Source organism: Schistocerca americana, chromosome 2 (genome assembly GCF_021461395.2).
Source record: "Schistocerca americana isolate TAMUIC-IGC-003095 chromosome 2, iqSchAmer2.1, whole genome shotgun sequence".
In the NCBI taxonomy this organism is placed as follows: domain Eukaryota; kingdom Metazoa; phylum Arthropoda; class Insecta; order Orthoptera; family Acrididae; genus Schistocerca; species Schistocerca americana.
The window spans coordinates 185,252,437-185,268,419 of record NC_060120.1 but is presented as its reverse complement, the minus strand read 5'-3'; the positions used below and the strand labels follow the sequence as shown (position 1 = coordinate 185,268,419).

At 36.0% G+C, this 15,983-nt stretch overlaps 1 protein-coding gene across 3 annotated transcripts; it reads right to left on the bottom strand.

The window, feature by feature from the left end:
• Window positions 1-760: 760 nt before the first annotated feature.
• Window positions 761-15,866, bottom strand: LOC124593731 (serine/threonine-protein phosphatase 2A catalytic subunit alpha isoform). Of its 3 annotated transcripts, none has more exons than XM_047132061.1 (7): window positions 15,740-15,866; window positions 15,424-15,534; window positions 14,807-15,016; window positions 12,083-12,346; window positions 11,030-11,202; window positions 10,474-10,581; window positions 761-1,567 (listed from the first exon to the last, which is right to left on the bottom strand). In XM_047132061.1, exons 2-7 carry the CDS (start codon window positions 15,523-15,525, stop codon window positions 1,495-1,497), a joined length of 930 nt encoding a protein of 309 aa, XP_046988017.1. In that variant the 5' UTR covers window positions 15,526-15,534; window positions 15,740-15,866; the 3' UTR covers window positions 761-1,494. The 3 variants fall into 3 exon arrangements, with proteins under 3 accessions (XP_046988017.1, XP_046988015.1, XP_046988016.1); XM_047132059.1 differs by having other exon boundaries at window positions 15,608-15,852; XM_047132060.1 differs by having other exon boundaries at window positions 15,637-15,852.
• Between the last annotated feature and the right edge of the window lie 117 nt (window positions 15,867-15,983).

Sequence of the window (15,983 nt, the reverse complement as noted above, 5' to 3'; positions counted from 1 at the left end):
TATTAGGAACAAATATGAAACATGCTTCAAAACACACATTCCCATTCTCATCAACATGTTCATTCTGGGTTTTGGTACACGATGACTAACAGGTTAGAACTGCCAAAGCAAAAAATAGTATTCTTAATCAAAATTCACATAGTATTTCAATAAAATAATACAAAGAAATGGAAACATAGGAATTCTCAAAGTCAGAAAACATTTTTGAATAGCATATCAGCATTTACCACACTGGATACTGACTGTGACAAAGTGCAAAACTAGTGCTGTAGAGTATTATTAAAATATACCACATGAACGAAAATTTGACAGACGAAAGTACTGGGAATGTCCAATACAAAGTATAGTGAAGAAGTAGAAAAGATATTGCTTTGAGTAAAGGAAACATAAGTTTACAGTTTTCAGCATATTTTATAAACATTTATAACATTCTCAGCAGAGAAGACTCTGCCTTGCCAATTAATAAAATGATAAATTAAAACAAAATTATAAAAATATGAGTTCTTACATGAGGATAATTAATTATTTTTACAAAAGTAGTCAATAAAGTAGGAAAAATGAGTCAAAGACAGAAAAAAAATCATTAAATAAATTCCTTCAAGGCAGGTAATACTTACAGCCTCTTGTATATAACAATAAAAACTGCAATGTGAACAGTGTGGATGAGAATTATTTAAAATACTGTCAAAATTATTTAAACAGACTGTATTCTCAAGAAGAAAGGCCTAGGGCAAGGGGAGTCGATGTGATCAAGACACTGTGCAAATACAATAGATTTATTATGCATCATTATGCAATTTTAAAAAGATAACTCTTACGAGTCATAATAACTAATAATACAATACGCAACACAGCGTTCAGTTTACAATACAATCAATACATGGAAAGTTTGTAGAAAACAAAAGAATGTGTGTCCACTTAGAAGGACTACTCCTAAAACGCATCAGACAGGCAGGGAAATCAGCATTCCGCAAGACATCCCTCAGCCATGGGCGACTCTCCAGGTTGCTCAGAATGAACACAGCAGCAAACTCACGTATTATTTACCAGTCATATTTTGCTACTGGAGACGAATAGGTACAATCCTACAATGCTATGCAGATGGCCCCCTCCTTCCAGCATGGTTCAAAAGAGGCACATCAACATAATAGAGCCTCTGTAATTGCAACAGCACAGTATGATCTCGTTACAGCATCTCTTAACAAGTCCGTCACTCCTACTTCACCAGAAGAGTCGACTGTGGAAAAATGCAGTGGAAAGGAAAGGTGGAGACCTAACAGGAATTCCTAGTCCACACACTTCCAATACCAAATATTCACACAGAAGGAACAGGAGAAAAATAATCAGGAACACCATGCAGTAACGAGATTTTACTGTACCACCAGGGACACGCACAGTATTTATTTATATATGTATATATAATATGGTATGTATGTATGTATGTAATGTATGTGACTGGATGAGGTGAAGTGCAACAGCAGCAATAGCAGCAACCTAGAGGAAGTAATCTGGTGTCCGCCGTGTGACATGAGGCTCTCCACGTCTCGGAGCTGGGTCAAACTGCAGGCTGCAAGAAAAGCAAGTGTTACACGGTACTATTCATTTCGCAAACTGTTTTTAAATCAGGTATTTACAAATACTATTTATACAATATATGAAAAAAATTTTCTTAAACAGCCGAGGTATGTAATGTATTGTGCAATAAAAAATTTGTTCTCCTGCAGCATCCATCTTTATAAAGAGACACAAGATGATGCAGTTTTTTAAACAAAAAAAGAAAAAACGCAAACAATTTGAATAAAGCCTTTATGGAAACTTGGAGCTGCAAGCTTTTGTTTAACAATCAGTTCATTAAACTGAACAACATGAAGGGTGATTTCATCGTGCCTGCCACATGACAAAAAATAAATAAATAAAAATAAAAACCTAATAAGGATTCAAATTTGGAGTAAAGCTGCTTACCTCAAAGTCACTTTCCTCTCTAAAAAGAGCAAATCCAGCTATGGACGAAAAATTTGACAATTACCACAAAATTTATTTTCTGCGCAGTTCCTATCTCAGCTTCAACTAAGTTGCAACTGTTATTCGGACTTACGCTAATCATGTTTTTACTTTAAGCCTCCCAGGTTTATACCACACAGATCTCTACAATCAAGATTTATTTCAGGTGGGATCAGCATTACACACTGAACAAGCAACACATTTACTGATTATAGTTTGTAATGATTTGCATCAAGGTATTTAAAGTATCAGTATGTTTTCTGAGTATTGTGTAAGAAATGAAAGAGTCTGGTTTCCAGTCCTAGCCTAGTACAGTCAATCTTGCAGGAAGCTTCATCATTAAATTTCTTTTTTGGGAGTTATTCTTTATGAACAGATCTTATTTAAGAAAAGCTAACCTCCAGTATGTAGCCATGACCTCTGCTCATTCTTAATTTCATAACTGCAGCAATTTGCAAAACAATTGTAGTGTTGAAATAAAATGAATAATCACGCTGCACTGTAAAGAGCACAGTATCTTCTCCTGCACACTACCATTTCACCAGAGTCATTCTATGACAAATCAACACACCTATTTTACCTCACCCTCTTAGATTTTGTTGAACGTTGGTATACTTATAGTGGGCACTGAGACTAAGAAAAATACCAAATTTCAATTTTTTATCTCAAACCATTCCTGAAATATGGCTATGTAAACTTTTCAAAAACCAGCCAAAAATGTGTGAATGGACTTTTTTTAAAATTGTCCTAGGAGCTGCCCTAATTGAGCTAGAGAACTGGGAAAGGTGTCATTTTGCATGCTCTTTCCAGGGATATACAACAAAACATACCTTCTAATTAATAACCTTTTTCAAAATACTAATTAATATTTTGATTTAATTTTAATTTTTTTACAAAAGTAAATAACTGAATTTTCAAAATATTTCCATAACTACTTCACACTATTGTAAATCACATGGCTAAATATAAATCTGGGATGATTATGAGTTCATTGTTAAAAAAAAACAGCCCTAGTTTGATCAAATTTACCTTTAACAAACAGGAATTTCTTTAAAATATACTGAAAGGTAAATAAAAAAAAGTATTAGAAATATCAAAACATCACCTTATTAAACCAAAACTAATCAGCATATTTTATAATTAAATTGACTGCGTATTTTCATTTCATACAACTTCACTAACACTATATTAACAGATATAACAAAAACAAGAAATTGAGCATTTAACTAAAAACTGAAATAAAGTATGAATAAGTACAAGTATTTACATAATAGTTCTGGTCCATGATGTTTGAAATGGAACTAGTAAACAAATTAAATACGTAATGCTTGTTTTTGAGTAACGGGTATCTGTACATAGCTAAACTTAACACAATAGGTACTAACAATAATTTTGAAACAACTTTCTATAAAATATACATTAACACTAACCTGAGACAAAAATTAAGTTTCGAGTTGAAAGTTTGTCTTGGAACTTCACATATTACATTTTAATAAAGCTGACTGGGTTTGGTTTACATCACTTTCATTAAGAATGTATGTTCTCCCTGTCAGAGTAAATGGATTCACTTTTGTGAGAACATCCACAACTGACACCCACAGGACATCTGCATGTGCAGGATAAGAGAATGACTTAGCTGGTCCACATGGATGAAGAAAAGTTATTTTCATTTCATCAAGTTCTTCGTTTTTTTTCTGAAATGTACCCAAGCCACCAGTTTCTGCCATATACAGTGGTGACATAGCCTGATACATCTTGTAACTTCAGTTTGTCTGGTGATGTAGTTACTTCCTTCTCCCAACTCTGCATATCACCTGAGAAGTATTTGACTATTAATTTTGATGTAGTGTTGGGAATGAAAGCGTGAAACTGCTGTGTTCCTTTGATTGTCAATGCCTCTTCAAGTCGGCTTTTTAAGAATATTTCTGAAGCAGCATAGTCTTCTTGAGTGGAATATGCAAAATCAACATTTGTTATATTATCTACTGCCCACTCAAATAGATCTCGTGCGGTTTGGATCTGATTTTGGTATGGCCTTTGCAAACTTGCATGAGCTGCCAGTCTCTTTACTGAATCCCCTACTCCATCACAAGGCCCTTTCCCATGTGCTGTGGCTGAAAAGTGCCACCCAGCTTTTATGTTGAAGTCTTCCTCATGAAGGCAAAGGTTCAGAAAGTTTTTCTTATTTTTATACTGAGCGGAAGAACCATCAGAATAATAGTATATATTTTTTGGATCTTTTGAAATTTATTTGTTAGATATGAAATTAGCTTCTTTTGAGAGGTGTAAACTGCAGTTGTATTGTGCTCCAGGCAATCAGAAACAATGACAAAGCTCATATACTCAATTTTGTCTTTCTGTTTGTAATATATAACAAAAGGATGAATGGTAATCTGTTGTCTTGTCCAGTGGAAACTGAGCTTCATCCTGTAGAACTATAATTTTCTGAAAAATCACATATGACAACAAATTCAGATTCCATAAGGTTTTCTCTTGTGGAGTTAAGGAATGTTCGTTGTTGCTTGGCAATGAAGTCATGCCGAATCAAAGTCGACATCTTACTACAAAATAAATCTATGAATTCTTCAGAAGTTTTCTGAACAATTTCCAGATTACATCGGTCAACTGATTTCCACTGTCGGAACTGAACTTGTTCAATTAAGTTTTCATGGAAAGTGTCTTAAAATTTTACGTATGACAGTTTCTCCTGGGCAGTATTCACAGTTTCCCATGTTGCAATCAACTGATGATGGGTTGCAAAGCATTTTTACAATGCACTGCTTATAACTGTTTAAGCTGCTGTTTGTTACTGTACTTAGTTTGGCATTTTCTATCATTAATTTTATGTTTTGGTGAGTTGTGCACACGCAGACAGTGTGGGTGCGCCACTCCAGCCAGCTAATACGTAATGTTTTGGTCTCAACTCAGCAAATTTAGAGAAACCTATTTTTATGTTAGGAAACTTGTCTTTTAAAATGTTTGTAAGCTGCTTTAAGGTTACACAAAATAAGTCTTTTTCATAATTTGTTTTATTTACACTTGTTTCTGTAATTTTCACACAATCTTTAATACCTGGCATTGCCCAGCTAACTTCATCATTTTTATAAAATGAATGTACAGTTTTGACAGTTTCTGTTGGTAAGCAATTCCCTGGTTTTGGGTTTGGACCTTCCATGAATCCTCTCTCTTTCAAAATTTTTTTTGGACTGCCGAACAATGTAATTAGGAGCATTAAATTCCCTCATTTTCCTGACACTCCACTTTTCAGGTAAACTTGTAAGAATCATAGTTTTTTTGCTCTACTTATAGAATTTTTAAAGTTTCTTTCAAGATTTTCGAGAGCGGATATATCAGTATCTGACGAAGTTTCAGGAGCAACAAAAAGTTTACGTGTCGTTGACGAGATTTTCTTCACTTTTGATTTGGCGTAATGCCTAGATGTTAGCTTTCTATTGTCAATTGGGGACTCACCTAGTTCTTGAAGTGTTGTGTTAAATGTTTTAACAGCTACTGAAGTTGGAGGGAAGTCAGGGTCTTGGTCTCTGATGATTGTATCTGATCCAGAAGATTCTTCTTCAACACTTTCATCACTGATGGTTACATTTTTCCTACATTTATCACAAATCTTGGCACCACTTGGTATTTGAGGAAATAATTTGGGCATCCATGTTGTGACATTTCTCAGTTTTTCTCTAATAAAATGATATGACTTCAACGGATTACAGCACTGCACTCTTATGCACTGCACTTTTTACTTGGTTCCATATTTATACAAAAACCACTTATAAACTGTTCAATGAATAGATTTACTTGAAAATGAACTATTAAATATAATAGATACAGACTGGTCAACATAGAGGTAACAATTGATTTGCACTAAAGCCACAGTGCACAATAATACTGTAGGCACACAAAGCCTTAGAAGGTAACAATGCAGACTAAATCATCTCAACAATGGGTCCAGTCTCTGAATTATTGTACAGACATCAAGCCCTATGTATACTGTCCTCTACTGAAGAACTACCTTAAATGTCAGTTTGGTCAAACTAGGGCCGTTAGTGAAAAAACAAGAGTCCGGAATAATTTTTTTTTAACAATGAACCCATCATCATCCCACATTTATATTCTGCCATGTGATTTACAACAGTATGAAGTAGTTACGGAAATATTTTGAATATTTTCAATTGTGTACTTTTTGTAAAAAAAATTAAATCAAACTATTAATTACCATTTTGAAAAAGGTTATTAATTAGAAGCTATGTTTTTTTTGTCTATCACTTTGCAAGAGCATGAAAAATGCTGCAAAATGACCCCTTTCCCAGTTCTCTAGCTCAATTAGGGCAGCTCCTAGCGCAATTTAAAAGAAGTCCGTTCACACATTTTTGGTCAGCTTTTGAAAAGTTACATGACCATATTACAGGAATGGCTTGAGGTAAAAAATTGAAATTTGGTATTTTTCTTAGTTTCAGCACCCATTATAAGTATACCAACTTTCAGCAGAATCTAAGACGGTGAGGTAAAATTTTTATTTAAAGTGTGTTGATTTGACATGGAATGACTCACCATTAAAAAAAAGGTCCATTCAAAAAGTCTTTAATACAGCAGGGAGAAGGGGGGGGGGGGGGGTGCGAGAGAGAGAGAGAGAGAGAGAGAGAGAGAGAGAGAGAGAGAGAGAGAGAGAGAGAAGCCGATCGTTTCTTCTTAGAACACGAATAACTGCCCTAATAAATCACTCACCAACTCAGAGAAAAATTCTAATGCTTTGTTAGTTTTCTTGTAATCACGAGAAGTATAATATGACAACATACTGAACCAGTTTTTAACCAGTGTACTCACTGTATACCGAGGTGCAAAATTTACTTGCAGACATCTATGTAAAAGGTAGCCAGACAATCATTTGGACACATTACCAGAGGCAATTGGAAGGCTCAAGTATCATTCAATTTACACCTCAGGTATAGGAGATGAAACCAAGCAAATATTAACAAATATATTTACTCGAATCTAAGCCGCACTTTTTTCCCCAGTTTTTGTAATCCAAAAAACCGCCTGCAGCTTAGAATCGAGTGCAAAGTAAGCGGAAGTTCTGAAAAATGTTGGTAGGTGCCGCCACAACTAACTTCTGCCGTCAAATATATGTAGCTCTACAAAAAAAAAAAAAAAAGGAAAGGTGGAAGACGAGCTTTTTTTCTCTTCCCCGAGTTTCCATATTGTTTATCTTAGAATGTAGCAGCATTTCAATGTACTACGAAAATCCGACTGGCAAGACTGTTGGATGTTGTCAATATTGCCAACTATATGTTCTGCATTTTTTCCTACCTGTGAAAAGAGATGGTTGCTAATAGGAACTTTTATGAATTGTGAATCACATGCAGTATTCTCTTCACCGTAAGAATAATACGAATATAAACATTTTGCCCTGTATTTTTTTTTTGTTTGCTGCCATCTCATTTAAATCCCGTCTGCATAATAAACTACGAAACTAGAGTGAGACAACAGCAAACGTGGAAGAATATACATATCATGTCATGTTTATATTCGAATTATTCTTATGCCTAATAGTGATAGAGTCAGAAATGAAGCACGGCAATTGACTAGATTTTTAAATCTAAGACGACTAATTTGTGTGCAGAATGTAATGTAGTAAAGAGGTCTCCAGAATTCTGGAAACATCCCCCAGGCTGTGGCTAAGCCATGTCTCCGCTATATCCTTTCTTTCAGGAGTGCTAGTTCTGCAAGTTTCGCAGGAGAGCTTCTGTAAAGTTTGGAAGGTAGGAGACGAGATACTGGCAGAAGTAAAGCTGTGAGTACCGGGCGTGAGTCGTGCTTTGGTAGCTCAGTTGGTAGAGCACTTGCCCGCGAAAGGCAAAGGTCCCGAGTTAGAGTCTCGGTCGGGCACACAGTTTTAATCTGCCAGGAAGCTTTAGTAAAGAGGTGTCTGCAAAGATTTTCAAACAGAGAAAAATTTTTCCCTACATTCTCGTTCAGAACAGCTATCATACGCAGTTTTTATTATTTGGTTCTTGTTGATCATTATCAAAGAAAGCAGCGGTGTAAGTAACAACAAATAGCAGTCTCTTGCCATTGTTTCACTAATGAGACGATACCTCTCTCTTTTTTTTAAATTGTAAGCGGTGGTAGCGCGCACAAAAGCAAGCCATGCCGCGAGTGCCGACAGGTCATAAACACTCATTATCAGAATGCAACAAACAATGCACGACAGTACAGTAATGCATTTTCAGCTAAGAGTGACGTAAAAACCTATAACAAAGAAAACGGCACTTATCAGATCAAAGGAAAAAAAGCAATCAACTCAAACCAGACGAAGCACGTAAAAAAGGAAGGATACCCGTATAAATACGGACGGAGCGCCTGACGCATAGCAATGGCTACCTCGTAAAGCTTAACTGCTAAGCTTACGACTTGAACCAAACTAGCCGTATCGTCATTCATTCGACCTAAATTGTGTCGAATATTACAATGGACCAAATTTGTTCCGATTTGGAGGTGCGGCCTAAAACTTTTCTCTCCCCTTTAATTTCGAGCCTCAAATTTCAGGTACGGCTTAGATTCGAGAAATTTTTTTTTCCCTTGACTTCAAGTCTCATTTTTCAGGTGCGGCTTAGATTCGAGTAAATACGGTAAGGGCAGAAACTTATCGTCACTCTGTCGAACAAGAATTGCAATGGTTGCAGCACAACCATGCTGCAGTCTGTTGCAAATGCCAGTTCCCAAGACTTTCTCAATACTGTTTCACAGTAAAGAATTCTCATTGGAAGTTTGGAAATGCTCCGAACTCTTGGAGCATTTCTGAACTGCAAATGTCTTCCTTTAATTTGACCAGGTGGGGATACCAGACACTCAAGAATGGGTCATACAAGTGTACTGCTCTTTTGCAGATGAGCTACACTTTCCCAAAGTTCTCCAAATAAATCAAAGTCGAAAATTCACCTTCCCACATCTTACGTGCTTGTTTCATTTTCTGTCGTTTTCCAACATTACAACTAGATATTTCACAATGTCTGTTGTCAAACAGCCCATCATCAACTCTGCGCTCAAGCATACACGAGTATCTTTTTTTTTTTATACTTACCTGGATTATCTTACATATTTCCACATTAGATCAAGCAGCTACTCATCATAACAAACAGAAATTCTGTTCAAGCCGTCCTGTATCCTCCAACAGTCACTTGACAATGACAGTTTGCCACATACTACAGTGTCCTTAGTAAACAGTAGCAGAAAGCTACTCATCCTATCTGACAGATCCTTCAGGTATACAAACTGGAGCAGTCCTATAACACATCCCTGTAGGAATTCTGATATTTTCTTTGCCTGTGATGACCACTTGCCATTTAAGACAATGTGTTGTGTTCAACGTCTTAAGTCGCTCACAATCTGAAAACCTATTCCATATGCTTCGGACCTTCATTAACAGCCTGCACTTTGGAACTATGTCAAATGCTTTCCATAACTCTAGAAATACAGAATCTGCCTGCTGCAATGGTTGCCATCTTATGAGGAAACAGCAAGCAGAGTTTCACATGTGTGACATTTTTGAAATCCATGCTGATCCATGGACAGAAGCTTTTCTCTCTATAGGTGTACCATGATATTTTATTCAGTACTAAATAAAAAGACACACTGTTTGTGACAGGGAACTGGTCTTTTTGAAGCATTACGGTTCCTCAAAACTTACGATATATCTAAAGGAAATAAATTTTATGTTCTGTAGGAGTGACCTCTTTTCAGAACATGTAAGGAGGTGCATTTGAGAGCCAACAGTAGTATTATTATTTACTGTAATTAAAGTTACCTTTGAGAACTATCATGTATATACTACAGGTCACATTTATGAAAGCATCAAATCACTGAAAAACAGTCAACTTCATGTGGAAGTAATAAATGAAAATAGTGTGACCTGTTCATGTAAAATCAGAATCAAGCTGGCTACCTGGAGTTCGAAACCTATTCTTCTCAAAGTCCAGACTCCTCATGATTGTATCATCACAAGCATCAGGCAGGCAGCACGCAACATTGTTTCATTAACATAATTACTACAGTATGTTGCGTAAAATGCATTCCGCAAATATTCAAAAATGTATATTGGAAACATGTGCAGGACACCCAGTTTGGCAAAAGAAAGTGAAGAGTCTTGTAAATGTCAGAACTTTTATACTCTCAAATGCAAGACTGATTAGCTTATATGTAAATCTTCCACCCTGCTCTTTAATCTGTGCCCACTATTACTTTTCTAATTCTAGTACCATTTTGTTTGAGAGACGTATCACTCATTATGTGGGGACTCTTTTTGTAGCCCTGAGTGAATCCTACTTCAACACACCAGTCTCTTCAGACAATTACATTTAAGCCAACAAAGGTATAAAGCATAGTCGCTAATTTTAAGATTATAAAACAATATACCATTTTTCAGAATAAAATAAATTCACTGTGTAGCAGTGATATACTTACAACGAGTACTTCAGAGCATCATCCAGTTCCATTATAGCCGCTTGATTCCCACAACGGTAACAGTAATTTGGAGCAGAGAAGATTGTAACAACATTGCGATCGTGACACCTAAAACACACAACTTTGTTTCAGAAAGTATGTTTTTATTTCATTAAACTTAATTTATAATCATCAAATACCATACTCAAATTTGAAAAGTCCTATGCAGTAATCATCATCTCTTTCACACCCTCCAACCTATTAAATACTGTAGATGCGCATTTCTTCATCTCTGTATTTTGATCACAGCGAGTCTGACAGCTCTGGCATTTTCATCAGCCCACAATGCAGACAACTGCTACAATATTGCACAGTATCCTGTATCAACAGTCCCCTCTGACCATCATGCCAATTTAAAACTTTATCTCCCACAGTTCATCTAGTATAGTCCATTTTGCATACAATTTTAAGATTTTTATAAATTATGGAAATGCTGTATTCAATTAATTCTACACATAGTCAAGTTTTTGCAACACACAACTGGTATTACAATCTCCAACAACACAAATTTTCCTACCAGTTATAGCCTTCCATTACAAGTTGATGTGCACGAGACACCAGTGTCAGGCCATTTGAGTGATTGAATGTCTCCGAAATATCCTGTCCGAAGGTGTAACCGGCTCCACGAGGTGATATGCCCCAACCACCTCTGTCATCCGGATCAGACCAAAGCAAGTCGCACATTGGACCCTGTTAAATCATAAAGGAATGACATATCACCAAACTGTCAAACATGTAACAAGAAATGAATCCTAAATTTTTGATGTTGCAAAGTGAAGAGAAAATTTCATATATGCAACAAGTACATTGTAGTTGAAACATGGATGGTCTACTAAACATGTTGCATAAAAAAAGGGGGGGAGGATATTATACTCTTCACAGCAAGATGGTCACTGTGTTCAATTTTCATTTAACCTGATACTAGAAGTGGGAGCATACAATCTGCCTATGCTGTTTTACATCATGGTCAACTTTCATACAATTACCTTCATGTCCAATATTAAGTAGCTTTTGTAACATTTATTTCCATATTACACAAACAATCCTTCAAAATGATACATGGTATCAGCCTACACTGGCCACCACCAGAAACATAAAATGAAAGATGCCATAACCATTTGTTCCTTTTTTGATTCTGATGGTGGCCAGTGTAGAGGGTTATTTGTTAACATTTTATGATAGTTTCAACCGAAAACAAAGTCAGCAATCACATCCCATGACAAAATATTCTTTTCGGTGGCTTTTATATTCAGCAATGTTTTCTACTACTACTACTACTACTACTACTACTACAACAACAACAAACACTGCCACAACAGCCACCACCGCCCAAACTGCCGCAACTGAGATATGTAATTTAGAACCAATACACCCCAATACTGAGATTCAATTTCATATTACAAACTTCTATTCAAAAGGTTATATACACCTACAAACAACAGTTCAGGTTATCTCAAATGATGGATAAGCAACGATACTCTCGAGTTATAGCCTTTTACTGCACCACGTTTTTCCTTCACTCATTAGATAGTAATTAGGTAATTTCTATATCCAAGTTAATATCACTTACCTCATGTGGAACTTCCTGAAGGCGGTCAAGCGCCCGTATATGATCAAGCGTATCAATTGATGGTGAAAGGCCACCATGCAGACAAAAAATCTGCCCATCAACAAGGGCTGTCAAAGGCAGGTAATCAAACAAATCCGTGAAGAATTTCCACACATTAGCATTACCATACTTGCGCAAACACTCATCATAAAAGCCATAAACTTGTGTGATTTGCCGTGATTCATGATTGCCACGAAGAATAGTTATTCTTTCTCGATAACGAACCTGCAAGGGAGATACAGTCATATGCATAATTCGATTCTATGGGATGATTGTTTAATGTTCTAACCACTATGCAGCTCTTAAAATGTAATACTGTTATATTTAAGTATCCTTAAAGGAACGAGACATCTTTTTCAAGATATTTTTACACACAGTTTTGGATAAAAAAAAATCAATAATTTACATCTCACATGTTTCTGTGAACAATCATTAATAAAGGCACTTGCTCGTAAAGCTGGCAAATTTTTAAACTACAATAACAATGCAAAAATATACTATAAATTTAACTTGCTCCTTTTCTACAAAGATCTGTAGTTCCTGTGATTTCAACGGTTTTGTTATTCATTACACACTTGTAAAATTAACATTTATTACTCTCAACCCAAGTAATCCCTTTAGTATGCAACTGCACCTCCAGCCACTTAATCTATTGTGCACTGTAAACTACCATTTCTTCACAGCTTTATCTATACTACTATATACAGATACAGATGATATATTTTTTTGAAGAACAATGTACAAATTTTAAAATGACAAGAGATAAAATGCTGTGCTGTAAAAATGTGTGGTTTCATTTTCTGCCTCGCAGTCAGTTTTAACAGAAAATAGAGAAGTCATACTTATGGCTTAGTGGCTTATCATTAGAATACTACTATGGAATCTGTATTGTCTATAACTTTGTATCGTAGCAGATCCAGCAGCTGGAGAGGCCTCTCTCATCCCCCCGTGTACCAATGATCCCAGCCGATTTAACCATTAATTTTATGCAACTTCAATTCACAATCAAGGTTTTGTTTGCAATTCTAATAAACAAGGCTCCAGGTCAGAGAGAGGGGAAGAGGAGATGAACAGAGAGGGGTCACGTGCAGTGCAATACATCTCCTCGGAGAAGGAATTTAGTGCAAGGTCAGTTGTGAAGGGTATAGCATCGGCAGGTGTGTGTGTGTGTGTGTGTGTGTGTGCGCTATACTTTTCAGCATATTTATGTAATGTGTTGTGTGTTTGGTTTATCAGAAGTGTAATACAAAAAATTGTGTTCTAGTGACATCACTTTTTAGACTACTTTTTAAGTTAGTAATATCTTTATAGACAAGGTATATGTGGTTCTCTTTCCTATTCATGTAACGAGGTGGCTAAGCCAGTGAACCTACCGGACAGGGATTCTGGGGAAGCAGTGTTTGTGCACAGCCTGGCCATCCTGACTTGCATTGGCCATGGCTTTCTCAAGTTGCTAACACGAATACTGGGATGGTTCTATTGATCAGGCTATCTTATCTTTGCCTAATTCTATTCTGCTTTGTTGTTTTACATATGTATTTGTTATTTATGTACTGTGTATAACATACCCAATACTGTCGTACTGAATGGTTCAATGACGAATAAGTAAGCCGTACCACTAGCCACATGAGACATGTTATACAGTGTTCTTCAATCCTTCCGATTAAAAATACCACACTACAGTGTATACATTAAGATAATTGTACATCGTTAACCAAAATTGGAACATTTACATTCAGGAAACATGTATTTGCAAAAGGGTAACTGAAATTAAGTTGTTTTGCAGTTAATGCCTACTTTTCAATGTTCAGTTCCTTTTCTTAAGGGGGGGGAAAAAAAAAACCTTTTTGATTGTGGCGTGAAAAGCATAAAATGGGAACTGAAAATTTGCATAGAAATAGACCAAAGTAATTAAGATAAATTGTGGCTACTGATTACTGGGCCTACTAGTGGGAAAACAACATTCAAAAACAGATCTATGACTACAGTCCTCCTTTCAATCATGAAGTGGTCATGGACTGACCAGTATGAAGTCTAAAGTCAAGGTTTGGTTGTAAGATGATAAAGTTATCATGAGTTAGTAAAGCCAATGAAAGTGACTGCACAACAAGGTTTCTGGTAACACACTGCACTGCAGTGTAGCCTAATGTCTGCACCATATTTGATGAACTTTTCTTTATAAAAACTGCAAGATAAATTACAAAAAGCCTAAATCAGAACAGACAAGTCTACAATGTGCACCAAGGTAGGCGCACAATACACTCTCGTACCATCAATGGATGGCCTAATGGAAGCACATTTGCACTATATTAAACAAAAGAACACTGTTCGCAATGTGTAACTAAACTTCACAGACAACTAAAATGTGTACGAAAAATTATAGAAGTACAATCCATTGATGGCAATCATAAAACAGACATTTTTGCTGAAAACATGTGGCAATAATTTTACAGCTTATGACTATGGTTCGCATAAATACCACTTTCATTGTAATCTGTTGGATTGCTTTGATACACTAAGCATCTGAATTAATTTTTTTTGTTTATTACAGGCTCTTAGTAATTATGTCCTATTTCATATTCTTGTAACAATTGCTATGCGTGGTAGGGTGATATCACTATTTTATTTTCAACATAACATTAATAATTGTGCACAGAAATTAAAAAAAAAAAAATTAACACGTACCTTCAAAGCAACTAAAAGTGTCACTGTCTCCACGGAGTAATAGCCACGATCAACATAATCTCCCATGAAAAGATAATTTGTGTCTGGAGAGCGGCCACCTATTCGGAATAGTTCCATCAAGTCGTGGAACTGTCCATGGACATCGCCACAAACAGTCACTGGGCATTTCACTTCTTGAACATTGGACTCTGTTGTCAATATTTCTTTCGCCTGAAATTACAGTTGAAGATCACACCATAATACATTTTCTACGTAACGGGCTCAAAACAGTTAACTCTACGAAAGTACTAAAAATTATAGCGCAGACACTAAATTCTTGACCATGAATTTCTAAACACTAGACTAAGATCCGAACACGTTAGCAACAAGATTTAAATGCAAGAACCGTTAACAAAGTTTCTTAAAGATGTCACTGTAAGCAGTACCACAGCAAACTAATCAGTTACTAGTACCACACTAAACATAGGTCTAAATGTGAATGTTGCACGAACTAACGTTTTATCGGGCTTCATGTTTCGCACAGGCCTTTAACTCAATACAGCTACGAAATAACATTGATATGTGAATGCATCTATTGATTTCTTAACGCAGGGGCATTTATGCTTAAATTCACTTACCTTTTCGCAGAGAGTTTTTACTTGACTTTCTGTCAGTTGTTTGCATTCATTTAATTGTTCTATCCATTGGTCCAATTCTTTCAACGATGCCTTATCTTCCATTGTGCAGGCCTACAGAAACGTAATCAATGTTACTACTTATAAACACTGAAAACAAACTACAAACACAGGTTAACAATACTACCAGCACTCAAAATGGCCGATGATTAGAACCTTGGGTGACGTCACTGTTTGAATGCTGACATTCGATTTTCGCGGAAATTGCTATAATATCGAATAAATAACGTAACTAAATAGCATGCATATGCTGGCTTACTTCGCGGAAGCGATCAACATCCGCTATTTACTGTTAGTAAGCGATCTTTCTTTCTAGTAGTCTTTTTACGAGCGTTTATTTCTTCGTCCGTCCCAGCAAAACTGAAACCAAAGATTATATAACAAAGTAATTCCATATATTAGCCTACAGTTACAAATAACTACCCGATAAGCGGTACTGCATTTACTCGAGGAATGTTAATACTTAATTTTGATTCACATTGTCATTACTCATATTTCTACAA

Bases quoted from the DNA above. Each gene is read 5' to 3' on its own strand.
- LOC124593731 (XM_047132061.1), bottom strand. From the start codon at position 15,525: ATGGAAGATAAGGCATCGTTGAAAGAATTGGACCAATGGATAGAACAA. The intron at 10,582-11,029 runs GTAGGAAAATTT...TGTGTGTTTTAG, and splicing joins GTAATGGAAGGCTATAACTG to GTGTCACGATCGCAATGTTG. The intron at 1,568-10,473 runs GTAAGTATATCA...CTTTTCTTGCAG, and splicing joins GATGCTCTGAAGTACTCGTT to CCTGCAGTTTGACCCAGCTC.